A 21,699-nucleotide genomic window follows, 5' to 3' on the forward strand; every position below is an offset into this window, starting at 1 on the left:
AGGTAGCGGCGCTCCATGCAGTAATGACAACTACATGACCTTGGAGATGGCTATGGATGACGTCAGCTCTTCGGCTTAGAAATGGAGATGAGCACCAACCCCCAGAGTAGGACATGACTGGACTTAATGTCAGGGGACAACCTTTACCTTTTACTAGGTCAAAGCCAGCACTTTGCATTGTGCTCGGTGTATGCTGCTCCAGTTATACAGGGAGTTATACAGATCCCTGTATGCTGCTCCAGTTATTAACCTGGCTGCCTCTCATTGGACTATTTGAAGCTTCCGAACAGTCTTCAAAGGCAACCCCACATAGAGTGCATTGCAGTAGTCTATCTTAGATGTTACAAGAGCGTGGACCACTGTGGCCAAGTCTGACTTCCCAAGGTATGGGCACAACTGGCGCACAAGTGTTAATAGTGCGAAAGCTCCACTGGCCACCACCGCAACCTGGGATTCTTGGGATTCCAGGGATAACAACAACAACAACAACAACAACAACAACACAACAACAGGCATGACTTAATGCTATGGAATCTTGAGATCTCTAGTTTGGCGAGGCACCACTATTTATCAGAGAAGACTACAGACATTGTAAAAGTGCAAGTCCCCTGAGTCCATAGCACTGAGCCGTGGTAGTTCAAGTGGGACCAGGCTGCGTTCATAGGGCATTAGAGTGTCACCCTTAGAATCTTAAGAGCCTGCTGCTGCCTTTCGAAGTCTTTCCCAATGGAAGGCGAAGGAGGGCGGCGCTTGGTTGCAATCGTCCTTCTTGACTTCCCACCCAGGGCGACCAACCCTGGGTTTGGCCGCCTGAAGCCCTTCCCCGTTGGCTTCCGGGAGAAGGATTAGGAGGAGCGTTGCTGGGAGAAGCGGTGCTCAGAAAGGAGAAGGCTCTCTCTTTCCTTCCTGGGCGCGATGCCGGGCGAAAGGCGAGGAATCGCCTACCTTGGGCTCCAACCCTCTGGCAGAAAGGTACGTTGCAGAGGAGGAGAGGCGCCTCCGCCTGGGGTTTGCCCGCAGGAGGAGAGCTGGGAGGGAGATACAGGGGGCAAGGCACCAGATCCCAGATCATCTTGGAAGCTAAGCAGGGTTAGGACAAGTTCGTGCTCAGATGGGAGTCCACCAATGAATTCAAAGTGCTGCAAACTATTATTCAGAGAAAGGAACTGGCCCAAACACCTCTGAGTGCTGCTTACCTAGGAAAACCCTATGAAATTAATGGGATCCCCATAAATCTACATTGTTCTGTGCCTTCAAAGTTCTTTCCAATTTTTATCTCCCTCTCACACACATACGTTGAGACTTCTCATCCAGAGAGTACTCCAAAGTCCATACCCCAGAATTTCTATAATATGTTGCCATGGCAGGTAAAGAGGAATTGTAGTGGTAAAACTGGCAGAGGAACAGGGGAGTCTTTGGGTTGTGACTTTTCCAGGCTGTATGGCTATGTTCCAGAAGCATTCTCTCCTGACGTTTCACCCACATCAATGGCAGGCATCCTCAGAGGTTGTGAGGTCTGTTGGAAACTAGGCAAGTGAGGTTTATAGATTTGTGGCATGTCCAGAGTGGGGGGGGGGGGGGACCCTTGTGTACTTGAGGCAATTGTGAATGTTGCAGTTGGCCACCTTGATTAGCACTGAATGGCTTTGCAGCTTCAAAGCCCTCAGTTTCCTATCTGGCTCTGATTGTTAGCTGGCCCTGATTGTTTCCTATCTGGAATCCCCCCCCCTTTTTTTTTGAGTGCTGCTCTTTATATAGTGCTCTGATTTCAGAGGGGTTTTTTTAAAAATACTGGTAGCCAGATTTTGTTGATTTTCATAGCTTCCTCCTGTCTGTTAAAATTGTAAATAAAGAGCAACACTAAAAAAGAGTGGGGGGAATTCCAGACAGGAAACAATCAAGGCCAGCTAGCACCTCACAACAAAAGATTCCCAGGCAGCAATCAGCCAGTATTTGAAGCTGCAAGGCCATTCTATGCTAATCAAGCTGACCAATTGCAACATTCATACTTGTCTCAAGCAGAAAGAGTTCTTTCTCCCACCCTGGACATTCCACAGATATATAAACCTAGTTTCCAACAGACCTCACAATCTCTGAGGAAGCCTGCCATAGATGGGGGTGAAACATCAGGAGAGAATGCTTCTGGAATATGGCCATAGAGCCTGAAAAACTCACAGCAACCCATTGATTACAGCCATGAAAGCCTTCAACGACACAAGGAGGGCTTTCTTCATGCCACACTATACATCTGGTATGGTTGGGGGCAGGCTTCTCATCTGAAGTGGGAGTCTGTCCAAGCTCTTAATTGCTAGTTCCAGTTAGAGTAGACCTATTAGACGAATGGGTTTTACCTATAATATGACTCGCCATTCAGTAACTGGATTAAAGACCCTCCCTTCTCCCTCAGTTATAGAAAGATGGAGGTCAACTGTGATTATTGATTATACTCTATAGGTCAGAGATAGGAATCAACTTGTCACCAACATAGAATCATAGAGCTGAAAGAGATCACAAGGACCATCATGTTGCTGTATATATAACAGCTCCCAAAAGCTGGCATAACAGAAACAAAGGAAATTGTAATTCAACAACATCTGGAAGGCTTTGTAAGATGTATCCATACTATATATTTGGAAATACTCAGCCCCTGCCCTGATGAGCTTGGATGTGAAACCTTTTTCCTGATGCCAAGGGAAGGAGAAAGTTTGTTTGATAGATACACAGCAGGACTTCTTAAATGCAGGAAGTGCATGTTTGCCTCTCCTTGAAGTGCATTGAAAATCAAAGGTATGGTTTTAAAAAATGACAGATCTACCCTGTAATTGACTGCGTTGCTGAACAAGTTGAGACATGTATGAACCAAAATCTCAAGGTTTGCACTTAACCCAGTAAATTCTAATTCCCTGTCTTCGAAAAGTTATTTTCTACCATGGAGAGCTCACAAGTATAACGATGCAGGACATACATTTGTTGCTAATTTATTCTGATGAATACATCTAAGTCAGCGGTTCTCAACCTTCCTAATGCCACGACCCCCTAATACAGTTTCTCATGTTGTGGTGACCCCCAACCATAACATTATTTTCCTTGCTACTTCATAACTGTAATTTTGCTATTGTTATGAATCACTATGTAAATATCTGATATATTTTTGGTCGTGTCAGGAGCAACCGCTCCTGTTGTGAGAGAATTGGCCGTCTGCAAGGACGTTGCCCAGGGGACGCCTGGATGATTTTTGATGTTTTATCATCCTTGTGGGAGGCTTCTCTCATGTCCCTGCATGAGGAGCTGGAGCTAATAGAGGGAGCTCATCCGCCTCTCCCCGGATTCGAACCTGCGACCTGTCGGTCTTCAGTCCTGCCGGCACAGTCCTTTAACCCACTGTGCCACCGGGGGCTCCTATCTGATATATGGGAAGTATTTTCATTCACTGGACCAAATTTGACACAAATACCTGATACATCCAAATTTGAATACTGGGGAGGGGGGGGGGGAGAGAGAGAGAGAGAGAGAGAGAGAGAGAGAGAGAGAGAGATTGATTTTGTCATTTGGGAGTTATAGATGAATGGGATTTATAGTTAACCTACAGTCTGAACTCCACCACCAATGGAATTAAAACACACTTGGCACACAGAAAATACTAGAAGGGTTTTGGAGTTGTAGTTCACCTACATCCAGAGAGCATGGTGGACTCAAACAATGATGGATCTGGACCAAACTTGGCATGAATACTCAATATGCCCAAATGTGAACACTGGTGAATTTTGGGGGAAATGACATTTGGGAGTTGAAGTTGCTGGGATTTATAATTCACCTACAATCAAAGAGCATTCTGAACCCCACCAATGATAGAATTGGCCCAAACTTCCCACACAGAACCCCTATGACCAACAGAAAATACTGTGTTATCTGAGGGTCTTTCGCGACCTCTCTGACATCCCCTCGTGACCCCCCCCCCCCGGGGTCCCAACCCTCAGGTTGAGAAACACTGATCTAAGTTCACATATACCCACTTAGAAATTGTACCCTCAGATGTAGAAGGACTTCTTCCCCTGGTGCTTTCTTATAATCTAGATGATGAGATTTCTGTGTAAACAGGATAGTTCATTCTGAGTGTCCTTAAATGCACTTTCACCTTTGGAACAGATGTCCAAAGCATATGTAAGAGCAAATAAATTTTACATTCAGAAATACAGGTGAAGGGCGCAAGTTGGATGGAGCAGTTCTGATGCTTGAGGGTATTAACTCTTTTGTTGCTTGGCATTTTTCCTGAATATGATGAAGTTTTTGTATGTGTGCCTAAAACTAAAGGTACACACAGTCCCTGAGTTACAAACTTTCAACTTCAAAATGATTCATACTTAAGAGCGTGCTGAGACAACAGGAGGTGAGAAAAATTTACCCTTAAGGAGGGAAATTCACTCCTGAAAGAATTAACATGGGAAAAAGGTGTCTCCACTAAGGCTTTTTCACTAGTTCTTGTTTCCACACCAAAGCCATTTTTTGCAAAATCCAATTCTCACAGGGACAGAAAGTGAAGTGAAATCTTCTAAATAGAGTCACACACAGCAAAACAAACACCACAGAGATGTTCACCCTTCCCCGTGCTATCCAAATCTCTATATCTTTATCTATGTATACAGTATATATTTGGCTGGAGTCACACTTTAAAAATGTACCTATTCTGACTTACAAACAAATTCAACTAAAGAACAGAGCTACAGAACATTTGTTTTTCATAACTTGGAGACTGCCTGTATTGGGATTGCTCTTCAGGAAACAGGGGAATGAACAATCTCATCTCCAGAAGTGGCAGGCTAAAATCCAGAACCTCATGCCATGGCTGATACCGAATGAGAGATTCCCCCTGGCACACAGAAGACTGGGTGACTTGGGAGGTGCTAAACAGACTGCGCTCTGGCACCAGAGATGCAGAGCCAACCTTAAGAAATGGGGCCACAAAGTGGAGTCCATGAAATGCAAGTGTGAAGAAGAGCAAACCACAGACCACCTATTACATACAATGCAGTCTGAGCCCTGCCACATTCACAATGGAGGACCTTCTCAAAGTGACACCAGAGGCACTCCAAGTGGCCAGCATAAGTCAAAGGACATTTAGTATAATGCCAAGTTTTTTAAACATTGTGTTTTTTGAATGCATTGCAACTGTAACCCTTGGTTTGCTTCTATATGATAAATAAATATTACAAATATTTGTATATCTACTTTTACAGATACACAAGAGATTAGGACTTGAGAAATATTCACTTTCTAAAGTAGCATACATATTGTCAATGCTAGATAAAATATGCAAATTGGAAGTATGTTGTGGTACATGTTATTTTTTGTTAGATTCTATTTTATTATATATAGTCTGCTGATAGACACCTTTAATTTAGGAGTAATTAATTTATTGTTTGTTTCTACAGAAATGCAGCCCAGAAGAAAGGGCTTCCCTTTACAGCAAGCTAACATATTCTTGGTTCAGCAGGTACATATTGTTTTAAATTTTCAGTAGTCTTGAAGGTAAATTGAACAAGCTTCTTGACTTTAACTTGATTCTGAAAATATGGCAAGGTTTTTAAAGTGTTTAATTAACATTTACAAATAGTACTTATTACTTTTGTTGATTGCCAATTATTTCCCTGTCTACCAGGTCTCTCAAAGTAACAGTATTTTGTAAAAGTATGTGTGTACACACACACACACACATTCCAGGGGTTCCTTTCTCCCTCCTTTATACAGCTATCGGGGTGAAACTTGCTACAATGATAGAACACATTTACCACCATTAGCCCATCAAGTTTCGGAACGTTTCACTTACCTACAGAGTTTTGGGAATTTTTTTTTACAAACAACATTTTAAAAAAAAACTACAAGAACTATCTCCTTGAATTTTCTGTACAATGGCAGAAGATAACAGGAGATTATTCCCCCCAAACTTCAGAAACATCCACACATCTACTGATTTTTGGGAATCTTTTAAAGACCTCTCAACCTGTGAGGATGCCTGCCATAGATGTGGGTGAAACATTAGGAGATAATGCTTCTGGAACATGGCCATACAGCTCAGAAAACTCACAGCAACCCAGTCCTGGGTGAGTTTTTATTCTTAAGTTTTTGCATCCTCCCTTCCCCTTTTCTTAATATCTGTTTGTATGTACAAAACTTACGAACTAGATACGACTTATGAATTAAAAATGAAATTTTGCAAACCCCCTAGTAACTAGTATGGAAGATATTTGCTGACTAGACTATTACACAATAGACTGTGGGCAATGAAGGCATGGATCTTAGCGTGTTGAAGGATTTTATTTGGTACGTGACTTAAAATCAATAACATACTTGTTGGACAATAGAGCTGCTGGCACTTCCCACTTGGTATTACATCACCTTGGTGGAAGTGGAAGATGGCATTGTGTAGCTTATGCTGAAGTAACATGTAGCTCTCATTCTGGTTTGCTTTTATTCATCAGATGGGAAGAGATGCCCTCTTGTGCCTCAGGAAACATGTCTTGGGTCAATAATGGGTTCACAGGAGAGTGAAAATAATGACTATATGTAACTGTACACCCTTCCCATAAAACAACCCCTCAGTGAGTATGTTATGGAGTGTGCCTTGTTTGTGTGGGTTCTGCAAGTGAATCTCTGAGCTAACTGTGTTTAGTTGTTTAGGCTGGCTGCAGGAGGAAGAATAGCCACTGTAAGCATAACTTACAACACCAAGCTTTCTTTCTTCATCCCAGTGTGCTGGGTGTTTTCATTCTTCATTGGTTATCTGTGGCATATATCCATTAGACTGAGTCAATATTAAATGTAGAGAACTGAACAATGTTTAAACAAGTGAATCATGTTGGCCTCATGTTTCTCCAACTCTGACTCAATAGAATGCATTTTAAGATAAATATCTTTAAAATTGTTCTTGTAAAAATCATTTGTAAAAGTTTAAAAGCCAATCTTGTTAGGTAAGTTAGTTATGACACAATATTATGTTATATGTCAGGGGTCATTGCATATGCTTTGAGTCAAAAACTTAGTGCAAAATGGTCTAGACCAAAAAGACTGAGTATGTAAATTGTATAGTGCAGGGAGTGAATGAAATGTTAATATACAATAGACCAAATAGTCCATAGGGTTCTTTAGTTGTATGCTCTTGTCCCATTGATATTCAAGAGGCTTATACAGGTTATTTTACAAGATCTGAAACATATAATGCTGGATTGGTCACAAATTTGTGATCAGCCGTTCCACATGTCACACATCAACCCCTTTCCAGATATTTCTCTTCTGCATCACCACCATCTCACCAAAGTATTCCACTCTGCTGCTTTTGAATATTGTCTTAAACTTTTGCTTACAGGAAGAACTGGTGCTTTTATCTATTGTGAGAGGGCCAAATGGTAATATCTATTACTGTACTGTTATAGGAAGATAGTGATGATGATGTTTCCCATAATCACTTTTAAGTTTTTCCCTCTATTTTTCCCTCTCATTATATTTTTGTTGGGAGCAATGCTGTCACATATCTTCCCTCTGAAAATGTAGAATAGAATCTCTGACCTTTTCCTGGAATATGGAATTCACTTCATATTTTCATGTCTCTTCACTTGGTGATGTTATTTCAAGGCATATTTGCTGGGGTTCTGCTGATTGGAGAGATTTCAGAAGTTATAGTCAAAAAGCTATCTTTTCTAAGTTTTGCTGCAGGCACATAAATAATAATATACTTTATTTATATTCCCTCCAGCAAAGGATCACCGCCTTGTCGGGGCGCTGGAGCTTGAGCACCTCAATGATGTCATGAGCGAAACCGTGAAGGGACACCCAAGACGGGACGGTTGTGGCAGAGAGGTCAGACCAAGCGTGATCCCTGGGGAAGGCAATGGCAAACCACTCCAGTATCCTTGCCAAGAAAACTAAATGGACCAGTACAACCAGAGATATGTCGGTATGCCATTGGAAGATGGGACTCCCAGGTCGGAAGATGGCCAAAATGCTACTGGGGAGGAGCAGAGGATAAGTTCAACTAGCCCCAGATGTGATGACGCAGCTAGCTCAAAGCCGAAAGGAAGGCTAGCGGCCGACGGTACTGGAGGCGAACGACGAATCCGATGCTCTAAAGATCAACACACCATAGGAACCTGGAATGTAAGATCTATGAGCCAGGGCAAATTGGATGTTGTTATTGGTGAGATGTCAAGACTAAAGATAGACATTCTGGGGGTCAGCGAACTGAAATGGACTGGAATGGGCCACTTCACATCCGATGACCACCAGATCTACTACTGCGGACAAGAGGAACATCGAAGAAATGGAGTAGCCTTCATAATTAATAAGAAATTCGCTAAAGCGGTGCTTGGATACAACCCAAAAAATGACAGAATGATCTCAATTCGAGTGCAAGGAAAGCCTTTCAACATTACAGTGATCCAAATATATGCCCCAACCACAGCTGCTGAAGAAGCAGAAGTAGATCAGTTCTATGAGGATCTGCAGGAACTACTGGATAATACACCAAAAAGAGACATTATGTTCATTACAGGAGACTGGAATGCCAAGGTGGGAAGTCAAATGACAACAGGGATCACAGGCAAGCATGGTCTGGGAGAACAAAATGAAGCGGGACGCAGGCTGATAGAATTTTGCCAGGAAAACTCGCTGTGTATAACGAATACTCTCTTCCAACAACCTAAAAGACGGCTTTACACATGGACCTCTCCAGACGGTCAACACCGAAATCAGATTGACTACATCCTTTGCAGCCAAAGGTGGCGGACATCCATCCAGTCGGTGAAAACAAGACCTGGGGCTGACTGTAGCTCAGATCACGAACTTCTTATTGCTCAATTTAGAATAAAACTAAAGAGATCAGGGAAAATACACAGACCAGTTAGATATGATCTCACTAACATTCCTAGCGAATATACAGTGGAAGTGAAGAACAGATTTGAAGGACTAGATTTAGTAAACAGAGTCCCAGAAGAACTATGGACAGAAGTCCGAGACATTGTTCAGGAGGCGGCAACAAAGTACGTCCCAAAGAAAAAGAAAACCAAGAAGGCAAAATGGTTGTCCGCTGAGACACTGGAAGTAGCCCAAGAAAGGAGGAAAGCAAAAGAAAACAGGGATAAAGGGAGATATGCCCAGTTAAATGCGCAATTCCAGAGGTTAGCCAGAAGAGATAAGGAACTATTTTTAAATAAGCAATGCATGGAAGTGGAAGAAGACAACAGAATAGGAAGGACAAGAGACCTCTTCCAGAAAATTAGAAACATTGGAGGTAAATTTCAGGCAAAAATTGGTATGATAAGAAACAAAGATGGCAGGGACCTAACAGAAGCTGAAGAGATCAAGAGAAGGTGGCGAGACTATACGGAAGATCTGTATAGGAAGGATAATAATATTGAGGATAGCTTTGACGGTGTGGTGAATGAATTAGAACCAGACATCCTGAGGAGTGAGGTTGAATGGGCCTTAAGAAGCATTGCTAACAACAAGGCAGCAGGAGACGACGGGATCCCAGCTGAACTGTTTAAAATCTTAAAAGGTGATGCTGTCAAGGTGATGCATGCCATTTGCCAGCAAATATGGAAAACACAAGAATGGCCATCAGACTGGAAAAAATCAACTTATATCCCCATACCAAAAAAGGGAAATGCGAAAGACTGCTCCAACTTCCGTACAGTAGCCCTTATTTCTCATGCCAGTAAGGTAATGCTCAAGATCCTGCAAGGAAGACTCCAGCAATACATGGAGCGAGAGTTGCCAGATGTTCAAGCTGGGTTTAGAAAAGGCAGAGGAACGAGAGACCAAATTGCCAATATCCGCTGGATAATGGAGAAAGGCAGAGAGTTTCAGAAAAACATCTACTTCTGCTTCATTGACTATTCTAAAGCCTTTGACTGTGTGGATCATAATAAATTGTGGCAAGTCCTTGGTGGGATGGGCATCCCAAGCCACCTTGTCTCTCTCCTGAGGAATCTGTACAAGGACCAAGTAGCAACAGTAAGAACTGACCACGGAACAACAGACTGGTTCAAGATTGGGAAAGGCGTACGACAAGGCTGCATACTCTCACCCAACCTTTTTAACTTGTATGCAGAACACATCATGCGATGTGCGGGGCTGGATGAATGCAAAGCTGGGGTGAAAATTGCTGGAAGAAACATTAACAACCTCAGATATGCAGATGACACCACTCTGATGGCCGAAAGCGAGGAGGAGCTGAGGAGCCTTCTAATCAAGGTGAAAGAAGAAAGCACAAAAGCCGGGTTGCAGCTAAACGTCAAAAAAACCAAGATTATGGCAACAAGAATGATTGACAACTGGAAAATAGAGGGAGAAACCGTGGAGGCCGTGACAGACTTTGTATTTCTAGGTGCAAAGATTAATGCAGATGCAGACTGTGGCCAGGAAATCAGAAGACGCTTACTTCTTGGGAGGAGAGCAATGTCCAATCTCGATAAAATAGTAAAGAGTAGAGACATCAGACTGGCAACAAAGATCCGCCTAGTCAAAGCCATGGTATTCCCTGTAGTAACCTACGGATGTGAGAGCTGGACCTTAGGGAAGGCTGAGCGAAGGAAGATCGATGCTTTTGAGCTGTGGTGTTGGAGGAAAGTGCTGAGAGTGCCTTGGACTGCGAGAAGATCCAACCAGTCCATTCTCCAGGAAATAAAGCCCGACTGCTCACTGGAGGGAAAGATACTAGAGACAAAGTTGAAGTACTTTGGTCACATCATGAGGAGACAGGAAAGTCTAGAGAAGACAATTATGCTGGGGAAAGTGGAAGGCAAAAGGAAGAGGGGCCGACCAAGGGCAAGATGGATGGATGGCATCCTTGAAGTGACTGGACTGACCTTGAGGGAGCTGGGGGTGGTGACGGCCGACAGGGAGCTCTGGCGTGGGCTGGTCCATGAGGTCACGAAAAGTCGGAGACGACTGAACGAATGAACAACAACAACATTTATATTCCACTCTATCTCCCCGAGGGGGCTCAGAGCGGATTACAGAATACACATATGGCAAACATTCAATGCCATTATACAATTAACAACAAAGACAGACAGTACACAAACAGAGGTAACGGCTTCCCCCTTTTCATCTCTGAAATCTGGAGGCTGTGCTCAACTTCTGGCCATGGAGAGGTGCTCTTGTTCAATTTTTCATGCTGAGGAGTCTGTTGTCCGTGGATGCCTTCTTGACTGAATTGCCGCATGTTTGCATGGGCGCCTATTACCTCCCCACCTAAGTGGTACCTGTTAATCTACTCACATTATTGTTTTTGGACTTTTTTGTGTGTCAGGAGTGACTTGATAAACTGCAAGTCACTTCTGGTGTGAGAGAATTGGTCATCTGCAAGGATGTTGCCCAGGTGAAGCATGGATGTTTTACCATCCTGTGGGAGGCTTCTCTCATGTCCCCGTGTGAGAAGCTATAGCTGACAGACGGGAGCTCACCTTGTTTCAGTTCTTTTGCATTCAGTTCTCTATGAATCAGATGGCAAATAACTAGTAGCAAGTCTGGAATCATGTCAGCAGGTCCCATTTATAAAAGCATGGGCTCTCTGCTGCAGGGATGACTCCTTCAAATAGTTAGGGATGATGACAGAGCAGAACTTGTTCCAACTTCCTCTAATGTACATCTGATCAGTGATCACTTAGGGGAGACAAATGTCTAAAGAAACCTAGAGCCAGGTGGCTAAATAATGATAAAGCCTGAAAAATGTATACATAGCTTCATGTTTAATATTAGTATCTAAAGCCTGTTTCTGACATTAAAAAATGGGCACTGTACTTCTGAATATGCTTTCATGTCTCCACATTTTTAAAATAAGGCAATGTTTTACTCAATACAAGGAAAGGGAGAAAGAGTTCTTGTTTTCATTTTGTTTCCTCCTTATTTTGAGGTTTCAGCACCTGTTCACTGAACAAATAGGGTGGGGGGGGGGTGAGTTCCTCAGCTTTGTATGCTTTTGTAATTATGAAAGCATAATACTTGAAGCTTCTTCTTCTTCTGGATACTTTTTTTTTTTGCTGGTCCTTTAATCTTATTTTCATAAGAGATCTAGTGTGAGTGGGGAAAAGCCTCATTTCCCATGTTCAACATTTGAAAACAAGGCCGGTTTCTCCAGAGTCCAGCCCTGGCATCTTTGTTTTGCGTAGAATATTTTTTCTACTTTGTGTGTCATTGGTGCTTTAGCTTCATATTAATTAATAATTGACTTGTCTGGTTTTCTTTTTAATCAGTATTATAACTTTAGGTTACAATAAACCACTGGAAAGGCAGGACCTGTTTGAGCTCAATGAAAGTGATTCAGCCTATGTTGTGTGTCCAGTTTTTGAAAAGCAGTGGAGAAAGCAACATTTTAAGTCAGCCAAGGAGACAAAGGTACTTGTGATGAAAATGTATACAAATCTTTCTGCCTTGTGTTCCTAGATTTTTAATCCAAGCCTTTGGAAACTGCATTCATTTTTTTATCCTTCAGCAAATTCCTCTGTGACTGCAGATAAGTTGGCTCCGGCGCTTGAGACTATTCTCACACAATTTGTCTCCTTTTAGATCCCTTTTCTTTTCCTGTCTTATGACAGTATTCCAAAACCTACCCTCATGATGCTTCTATTGGTCAGCTGGTTCAATCACATGTTGATAATATAACAGGAAATCCCTTAAATTTAGAATGAAGCAATGTGAAGCAAAGTAAAAAAATCTCATAGGGAAGTGTCCTATGAAAAACAACATAGTTGTTCTTTTAAATGTAACCAGAGTTACATGGAGTCTGTAAGCACCAGAATCAACATGTTTTGACACATACAATTGAGCCATGGCATGATGGCAGTTAAATTTTTATCCAATCTGCTTCCATGTACCACAGATTACAGATTTCAATAATAATAATAATAATAATAATAATAATAATAACAACAATAGTAATATTAATAATAACATGCTCAGCTGCTGCAAGAAGATTGCGCAGACGGACTACAAACAGAGGCATAACACCGTTGCTCAGATGATCTATTGGAACTTGTGCACAAATACCATGTGTGTGTGACAAGGAACTGGTGGGATCACAAGCCTGAAAAAGTTACAGAAAATGAACACGTCAAACTACTTTGGGGCTTCCACATTCAGACTGTTAGATTTTGGAGCACAATACTCCTGACCTCACGATCATGGAAAAAACAAAGTATGGATTGTCAATGTTGCAACCCCAGGGGACAGCAGAATTGACAGGAAGCAACTGGAAAAGCTTACACAATACAAGAATGTAAAGATCTAACTAAGACTGGCACAAGCCAGTAAAGGTGGTCCCAGTGGTGATCGGCATGCTGGGTACAGTGCCTAAAGAAGAAGAAGAAATAGTTTTATTTATACCCTGACCCCTTTTCCAGAAGGGACTCGGGGTGGCTTACAAGCAAGTAATAGTTAAAACAATACAAAAATTTAAAAAATGGATGTGTTTATGTGGAAAAAAAACCCAGCTACTACATGTGTAATAAGAGTTTCTTTATGAAATACATTTATTAAATACATTAAATATATTTATTTGTTTATTAAATATATTTCTCACCTTTCTGTCAGAAAAGACACTCAGTGCGACTATCAATGGAAAGTTTAAATTAGAAAGCAATTGAAGCATCAAAATAAATCCATGCACAATTAAAAGTATACAGTTTAAAAGAAAGATCAGCACATAAACTGATTAGAGTGAAATGCCCCTGAGTAGCAATCAAATTTAAATGTAAAAACTGCTCTAATCAGAAAGTTATGGGGGACAGGATTAGAATTGAAATTATATGTATATCTCTATGTCAACAACTAATCATTTGGGGTTTTCAATACATTACTATAATTAAGCACATTGCTTTGAATATTTTTTTAAAAAACTTGGTTCCTAAATGCCAACCCATCTTGAAATACAATACATTTTATATGTAAGATGAATATTTATTTTTCTTAAATCAAGGAATGGAAAAGGTACATTTAAGGACCATGGCTAAAATGTATTTGTTAGTCCCAACAAGAGTCAGACCATTGAAACACATGTTGTTTTATTAGTTAGGATTGTGATTTTACTCTGAAAATTATGTGGCCAATGTATCCAGTTCCCATTGTGCTGTAGGGATTCTGGCATTGTAGCCCCTCCAAAGGTACTGCCTTGAGTCGCCTCTGGCTGAGAAAGGCAGTATACAAATGCGGTAAATAAATAAATAAATAAATAGCTTTTTCAAGGTCCTCAAAACTTGCTTCCTTTTATTACACATTCTGTATTTTCAGGAATGTTGTGTTCTTTTAACCCACAGGTTCCTATATATAATGAAATTACTAAGAAGCCAGTTGCCCGAAAAACATCTCTCCTTCTGCCACTGTGGCACACATTTAAATTCTTATTGATCAAGGTTGCTGCTCTGAAAGTTGTGGCTGACACTTTGGCTTTTACAAGCCCACAGGTTATGAAGTAAGTTTACAGCCAGGGTTTATGAATATACCAAGTTAGGAGGTTTCAGTACAGTCTGGTAATACATCTTACTATTGCCTGACTTAAGTTTACTGCAAAAATAGTCATATAATATATCATATAATATAATATATCTATATTATCTATTTCTATATTGTGTATGATATATAGGTTCTCTGAGAAATAGCTTGTATATAATTTGAATCTGTTTCTCAGTTGTAGTAATCTTGTAACTGACTAGTGGCTTTTAGAAAAACAAATTGCTTTAAAGCTTTATAGGAGAGTGCCTTGAAAAGCTGAAGATGAATTATTTCAAAGTTCATTCAACTTTTCAACTGTGATGCTTGAGCCAATGGCTCTTTCAATTACTATGCATTGGTCGTGGAATCTGACTTGTACTGACTATTTGCTTGCATGCTCTAAACCAGTGGTTCTCAACCTGTGGGTCCCCAGGTGTTTTGGCCTAAAATTCCCAGAAATCCCAGCCAGTTTACCAGCTGTTAGGATTTCTGGGAGTTGAAGGCCGAAACATCTGTGGACCCACGGGTTGAGAACCACTGAGCTAAACCATACTGCACTGTATGTCTTTTAAATGACATAGCTATTGAAATGCTAGCTGTTTGAGTTACACCGAGGTCACATTGTTTGCGGAATTTGGATCCAGCATGAAGGTTTCTCTGGCAATACATTTGGTATTTCAGGAATATTTCTGCAGAGTGGAAAGGGACTTGTAGAGGAAATCTGTTGTGGCATCTAATATGCTACATTCATATCCAGCCATTGAATCTTAATATCATAGATAGTAGTTGTGAATTATGTGGATTACATCCCCAAATATCTGAAGTACACCAAATTGCATGCTCATGATGTGAACAATTCAAATATTAAATGGGAAAAAATTCTAGATCAGAATTTCCATACCAGCTTTTTCTGTGCAGTTAAGCAGAACAAAGAGGGCTTGATGAAACTGATCTATAAACATGTTTTTAATAGGTTCATATGACCATTAAAATTGTTTTTCTTTACAGAGAAATGATTCTTCAGTATGAACATCATTCAGATTCATATTCAAATGGTTGTCAGTATGCACTGGCTCTGCTCCTTGTGGTGGTTTTGCAAACACTTATACATCAGGTTTACCAGCGTCTTAACATTCTCACTGCTGTAAAAATTAAGACTGCAGTTGTTGGACTTGTGTACAGAAAGGTATATGGTTATGCATTATAACAGCAAAACTAATTTTAGAACTTGTTTCAAAAATGTTCATTGATCATCTGTGTCTTCTTTGGATGCAGGCTTTAACATTATCCAGTTCTTCTCGGCAAAAATATACAACTGGTGAAATAGTAAACCTGATGTCTGCAGATATCCAACAACTCATGGACTTGAGTGTCAACCTCAATCTTTTGTGGTCAGCTCCTTTTCAGATCCTGTTGGCCATCGTCTTTCTTTGGCAAGAACTGGGTCCTTCAGTCTTGACTGGTGTTGGTGTACTACTTTTAGTTTTACCTATAAATGCATTTTTTGCTTCCAAAGTAGAGCAACTCAAGGTAGGAAATTTCAACTGAGATATCACTCCAGTTTACTGGAGTAGAGGAAAGATGGCTATTGTAATTCAGATGGGTTATATCTTGAGTTATATGAGTAACAGTCCAATTGGGTAAATGATTTTTGCCAGCCATTACTTCCCAGTGTAGCTCCCTATTAAGACTAACAAAAAGTATCTTCTGAAGTCTGGAAGGCTTTGAAGAAAAACCTGGAAAATTTCAGTGAAAGGCGGGAATTGGGAAAGCTGGACATAGGTTGATAACAACCTAGTGTTCTGAACTAAGAAAAAAGTGCTAATTAATATATAGCTAAATATTTTTATTTGCAATGGGCATGGTACACAATTTTAAAAAGGCTGGTTAACAATCAATATAGTAACATGTTTAACTTAGTTGTTATATGTGTTCATTTTTTATCAGTTTCATGATATATATTTTAATTATGCTGCTTTCAAAATGCAACTTTTATTCTTTCGATCAGAAAAGCCAGATGAAGAATAGTGATCAACAAATTAAACTTCTAAATGAAATCTTGCATGGAATAAAGGTAAGACAAATAGACAATCAATTTGTTTAATAGTTTAAGGAGCAGCCTGGACACAATAATCTGTATGATCGGCATGTACTGTATACATATATGAATAATTCATTTAGGTGGAAGTCTTTGTACATCTTGGGTTAAGCAACTACATGGAATGGTGGGCTAGATAATACTACTGTTAGGCAGATTTGTAATTGGTTAAATGACCGAACCCAAAGGGTGCTTACCAGTGGTTACCCTTCATCTTGGAAATAAGTGACTAGTGGAGTGCCATAGGGTTCTGTCCTAAACCTGGTGCTATTCAGCATCTTTCTTAATGACTAAGGCTGGATCAAGACAGGCCCTTGTCCCAGAAGCATCGATGTTAAAATAACACACATGTTTCTGGGGGCCTGTCCATACCCACCCCACAATGTGTACACTTTCTGGGGTGAGTTGTCCAGACGATCTCTCGGGACTAGCCCAAGAGAATGTCAGGAGGCCCTAACCCCCCCCCCCCCAGCCCTAGACTCCTTAGAAAAGTAAAAAAAAACACTTACCATGCCTGCAGTATTCCCTCGGAGCATCTCTCCCGGTGCGTACAAATTACGTGCCAGGAGAGGGGGGCGCAGTTTTCCTTCCCCCCCCCCCCCCTGCTCTCCTGGCGCTTCATTTGTACGCATCAGGAGAGCTGTTCTTAGGGAATACTGCATGCCTTGTAACTTATAAAGGGCCTGGGGGCTTGGGGGGTGGGTAGTTCTACAGTTTATCAGGCTTATGTAGTCCAGTGTCTGGACTGTAGTCTGGACTGTAGTCCAGACACCGGAAATAGTGCATTTATCCCGTGTCTTCCAAGAAGGCATGGAATAAATCCACAGTGTTTTCCTGGTTTGTAGCAAATTAATTTGGGACTGTCCAGAACATTGTCTGGACAGCCCCTCCTTTATTGCAGGAATTCCCGCAATAAAGGTGCTGTCTGGATGGGCACTTAAATGAAGGTTTAGAGAGCATTCTTATCAAGTATGCAGGTGACACCAAATTGGGAGGAATGGCTAATACTCTATAAGCCAATATCAGAACTCAAAATGATCTCAACAGATTAGAGAGCTGGGCCAAAACTAACAAAATGTGTAGGATACTTTACTTAGGCAGGAAAAATGACCATACAGCTGTTCGTCAATGGAACTCTCTGACCCAGAGTGTGATGGAAGCTCCTTTCATAGAGGTTTTTAAACAGAGGTTGGACGGCCATCTGTCAGGGGTACTTTGATTGTGTTTTTCCTATATGGCAGGAGGTTGGATTAGATGGCACACGTGGAAAGAACTCAGGTTTGGGTAAAATTTATGCATGTTGGAGTATGAGATGATAAATTTTCTGCTACACAACCGGCTTTATGACATTGAGATTAGGGACAGCCCTACTATTCAACAAAGCAAAATGGATGTCAGAGGAAAAAGGTGGTAGCAATCTGCGAATGGGGTTGGAGTAATGCAGACCAGATACGTCTGTGTCATCATTTATCAGTTCAATTGTCCCATGCAGCTGGTTTTTCAGCATGGAATGGGAGGTGGGAAGGACTTGAATAAGATTCATATAAGATACAGGTGTAGCACTTTTTTATGTATGTGGTGATACAAAACTTTGAACATAAGCTATATGTCAGAATACTGTACCAAAATACAATTCTCATTTTAGATTCTCAAGTTATATGCATGGGAGCCATCATATCAGAGAAAAATTCTGGAAATTCGGGAACGTGAAATAGATGTTCTGAAATCCAAAGGATACCTGACAACAGTTTCCATGCTCACATTGACATGCATTCCTTTCCTGGTGTGTTTTAGTAGAATAATTGTGTAATTGTGTATCCTATGTTCCATTAAGTATAAGGCAACTCAACTAATTTTTTTTTTAAAAAAAAACACATACAACTTTGCCAGAATATTATATGTAGTGCACACATCTAGACTTTTATCCCATTACTGATGTTAAAACTTCCAGTGTGCAAAACGATGTTTTCAGTAAAGTACAGGTAATAAACAGACACATTTATTTCAGTTTTTTTGTTCTTATGTGGGATTTTCTTTAGCATGCTCCTCTTATGAATTGATTTTAGAGAAATTTTGGAAGATGATACAGAAGTCTAGCTGTTGTTTATGTTCTTGAATTGTGAGATGGACCATCCTGTTTCTCTTACAGGTTTCTCTGGCTACTTTTGGAGTCTATTTTGTGTTAGATGAAGAAAATATTTTAACAGCTGCTAAAGTGTTTACTTCTATCTCCCTGTTTAATATTTTGCGTCTGCCTTTGTTTGATTTGCCTACGGTAATATCTTCAATAGCTCAGGTAAGTATACAATCCATAGGTGAGTTATGGCACTTGATCTTGAAATAATATTGTGCATTTCATCTTTCATGTGATGTTTAAAATAGATCTAGTTTTAGTACTAGATGAAAATAGGGCAGAACCTTATTTTAAATGGCTTCCAGAAATTGAGACATACATTCTTTCTTATTTATCTTTAGACATTTTTAAATTTAAAAAACACAAGCTCATAAAAATATAAACTTCTCAGTATTTGTTAGTATAATACACATCGTAAATTGTTTTGAAAAAAGGGCCAACTAGATATAATGACAAAATGTTTTCATACTCTGTCCTAAAGGAAAATAGCTCTCTAGATGGTAAAAACAAATTTATTAGATATTTTTGAGAGCTAGCAAGAATGTTTTTCAGTAGGGACTTGCTTTTACTTGTTTTGTAAAATTAGAAGTAGAGGAGGGAGATCCTAAAAAGGCTGGGTTGCTGCGAGTTTTCCGGGCTGTATGGCCATGTTCCAGAAACATTCTCTCCTGACCTTTCACCCACATCTATGGCAGGCATCCTCAGAGTTTGTGAGGTTTGTTGGAAACTAGACAAGTTTATCTGAGAAATGTCCATGGTGGAGAAAAGAATTCTTGTCTGGTTGAGGAAATTGTAAATGTTGCAAATGGTCATCTTAATTAGCATGTAATGGCCTTGCAGCTTCAAAGCCTGGCTGGTTGCTGCCTGGGGGAATCCTTTGTTGGGAAGTGTTACCTTGCCCTGATTGATTCATGTCTGGAATTCCCCTGCTTTTTGAGTGTTTATTTACTGTCTTGATGTTAGAGTTTTTTTAATACTGGTAGCCAGATTTTGTTCATGTTCATGGCTTCTCCTTTCTGTTAAAATTGTCCACATGCTTGTGGATTTCAGTGACTTCTCTGTGTAGTCTGACATAGTAGTTGTTAGAGCGGTCCAACATTTCTATGTTCTCAAATAATATGCTGTGCCCAGGTTGATTCATCAGGTGCTCTGCTATGGCTGACTTCTCAGGCTGAATTAGTCTGCAGTGCCTTTCATGTTCCTTTATTTGTATTTGCGTACTGTGTTTGGTGGTCTCTATGTAGACTTGCCCATAGCTGCATGGTATATGGTAGACTCCTGCAGAGGTGAGAGGATCCCTCTTGTCCTTTGCCCAAAACATGAATCAAGGAACATGAAAGACATTGCAGACTAATTCAACCTGAGAGCATGGTCATACAGCCTGGAAAATTCATAGCAACCCATTGGTTCTGACCACTAAAGCCTTTGACAACACCTAAAAAGACTGTTTAAAATCTGAATTGGCTAAATATTTGTTGTTTCCTTTTCAGACAAAGGTTTCCCTGAGTCGTCTGGAAGATTTTCTGTCTTCTGAAGATCTTGACCCACAGAACATTAACTCAGACTGTGCTGGAGGTAAGCTACATCAAAACATTCATGACTGCATACATGATTTCAAATTTGGGCTGAACAACCTTCTGTTAACTTCAATTGTTTTGTTTCTGGATCTCAAGATCATGCGGTTAAATTTGTTAATGCCTCTTTCTGCTGGGAGAAGATTGGCGCCTCGACTTTAAATAAGTAAGGAACCAATTATATTTATGAGCTGATGTTCAAGTTTTATTTTCTTTTTTTCCAGGAAGGGCAATATCATAAATGCCATGGTTGAATAGTAAACAAGAAAGCACTTTGCTAAGGTTTATCAGAAACTTGGCTCAGGAATTTAAATAGAAAGACCCTTGGAATAATGTTGGCCTTCAGCTCTCATAAACCTTGATCAGCAAATCTAGTAGTGAGCAATGGTGGAAATTGAAGTACAAAAATATCTGTCATGCCTAGTTGGTAGAGCTGTCAAAAATAAGGGCTTGGTTAGGTGGGAAATTTTGCTCCATAGAGCAGGAAAGCTTCCATGATAGATGGTTCACACAAAAGCTATCAACAGCCCTTGATTCACTCAAGTGAATGAAGTAAATGTACAATGAGGAAGGACACATGAGTGGTAAAATACTTGTAGTTGAGAATATCAGTTTGAAAAAATGGAAAGAGGTTTGGGCATGATACGAAAAAACAAACAAAATTAAAACGTTCATGGGCCAGGGATAACCTTTAAAGGAGGGATAGGAATTGTGGGGTCCTTTTGGAGGGGATCCAGTGTATCCACTGGCACTCTTTCAATGTCTTCCTAAATTTGGATTTCAGCTGTCTCAAAGTGCTTAAATGCATAGTAGTGCCTAGAAATACTGTTTGAGTGGATGAAAGAACCTCCTCAAATGAGGACTAGGAATAGCAAAAAGTGTCCAATAATGATAGTTCTAGCTGCTCCAAATGGCAACTGTGGCAGTGGTTGGAGATCAAAATGTCTACATGTGGCACACAGAACTTTGGAACACCCCACCCCTGTTTAAAATAACAATTTAAGGTGACAGATGAAACACCTTTACAAAAAAAATAAGCCATTCTTTTGCATTCTTTTGATGATCAGTATATGCATGAAAGAGATATCTTAACTGTTGAGTCAAGAGAGAGGGTTACTCTTTGGCTCAACCACTAGAGGTTTTAATAAAAGCAATACATTTGATTCTGTTTGTTTGTTTTTGTTTTTGTTTTTTACATATTTATAGATTGAACCTAGAGATTCCAGAAGGTTCTTTGGTTGCTGTTGTGGGCCAAGTGGGAGCAGGGAAATCATCTCTCCTTTCTGCCATTCTTGGAGAAATGTTAAAAACAGAAGGAACTGCTCAGAGAAAAGTAAAGAGGATTTTCTTTATTCTCATTTCCAGATATATTGAACACTGTTGAAGGTTTTCTTTTCTGTTTACCAAAGTCT

The 21,699-nt window shown here is 40.4% G+C and overlaps 1 protein-coding gene across 1 annotated transcript in view; it reads left to right on the top strand.

Annotated features, from left to right (window-relative positions):
- Positions 1-794: 794 nt before the first annotated feature.
- LOC132770251 (multidrug resistance-associated protein 1-like) overlaps positions 795-21,699 on the top strand; it is a 41,317-nt gene continuing 20,412 nt past the window's right edge. Inside the window, exons 1-12 of the mRNA XM_067466691.1 lie at positions 795-972; positions 5,430-5,491; positions 12,249-12,390; positions 14,307-14,461; positions 15,490-15,667; positions 15,757-16,011; positions 16,490-16,555; positions 18,225-18,362; positions 18,729-18,875; positions 20,204-20,288; positions 20,387-20,453; positions 21,494-21,620. Coding sequence (XP_067322792.1) covers positions 916-972; positions 5,430-5,491; positions 12,249-12,390; positions 14,307-14,461; positions 15,490-15,667; positions 15,757-16,011; positions 16,490-16,555; positions 18,225-18,362; positions 18,729-18,875; positions 20,204-20,288; positions 20,387-20,453; positions 21,494-21,620 — 1,479 coding nt within the window. The 5' untranslated portion in view covers positions 795-915. The remainder of the gene's footprint in view (positions 973-5,429; positions 5,492-12,248; positions 12,391-14,306; positions 14,462-15,489; positions 15,668-15,756; positions 16,012-16,489; positions 16,556-18,224; positions 18,363-18,728; positions 18,876-20,203; positions 20,289-20,386; positions 20,454-21,493; positions 21,621-21,699) is intronic.

Source organism: Anolis sagrei, chromosome 3, assembly GCF_037176765.1.
Source record: "Anolis sagrei isolate rAnoSag1 chromosome 3, rAnoSag1.mat, whole genome shotgun sequence".
NCBI classification, from domain to species: domain Eukaryota; kingdom Metazoa; phylum Chordata; class Lepidosauria; order Squamata; family Dactyloidae; genus Anolis; species Anolis sagrei.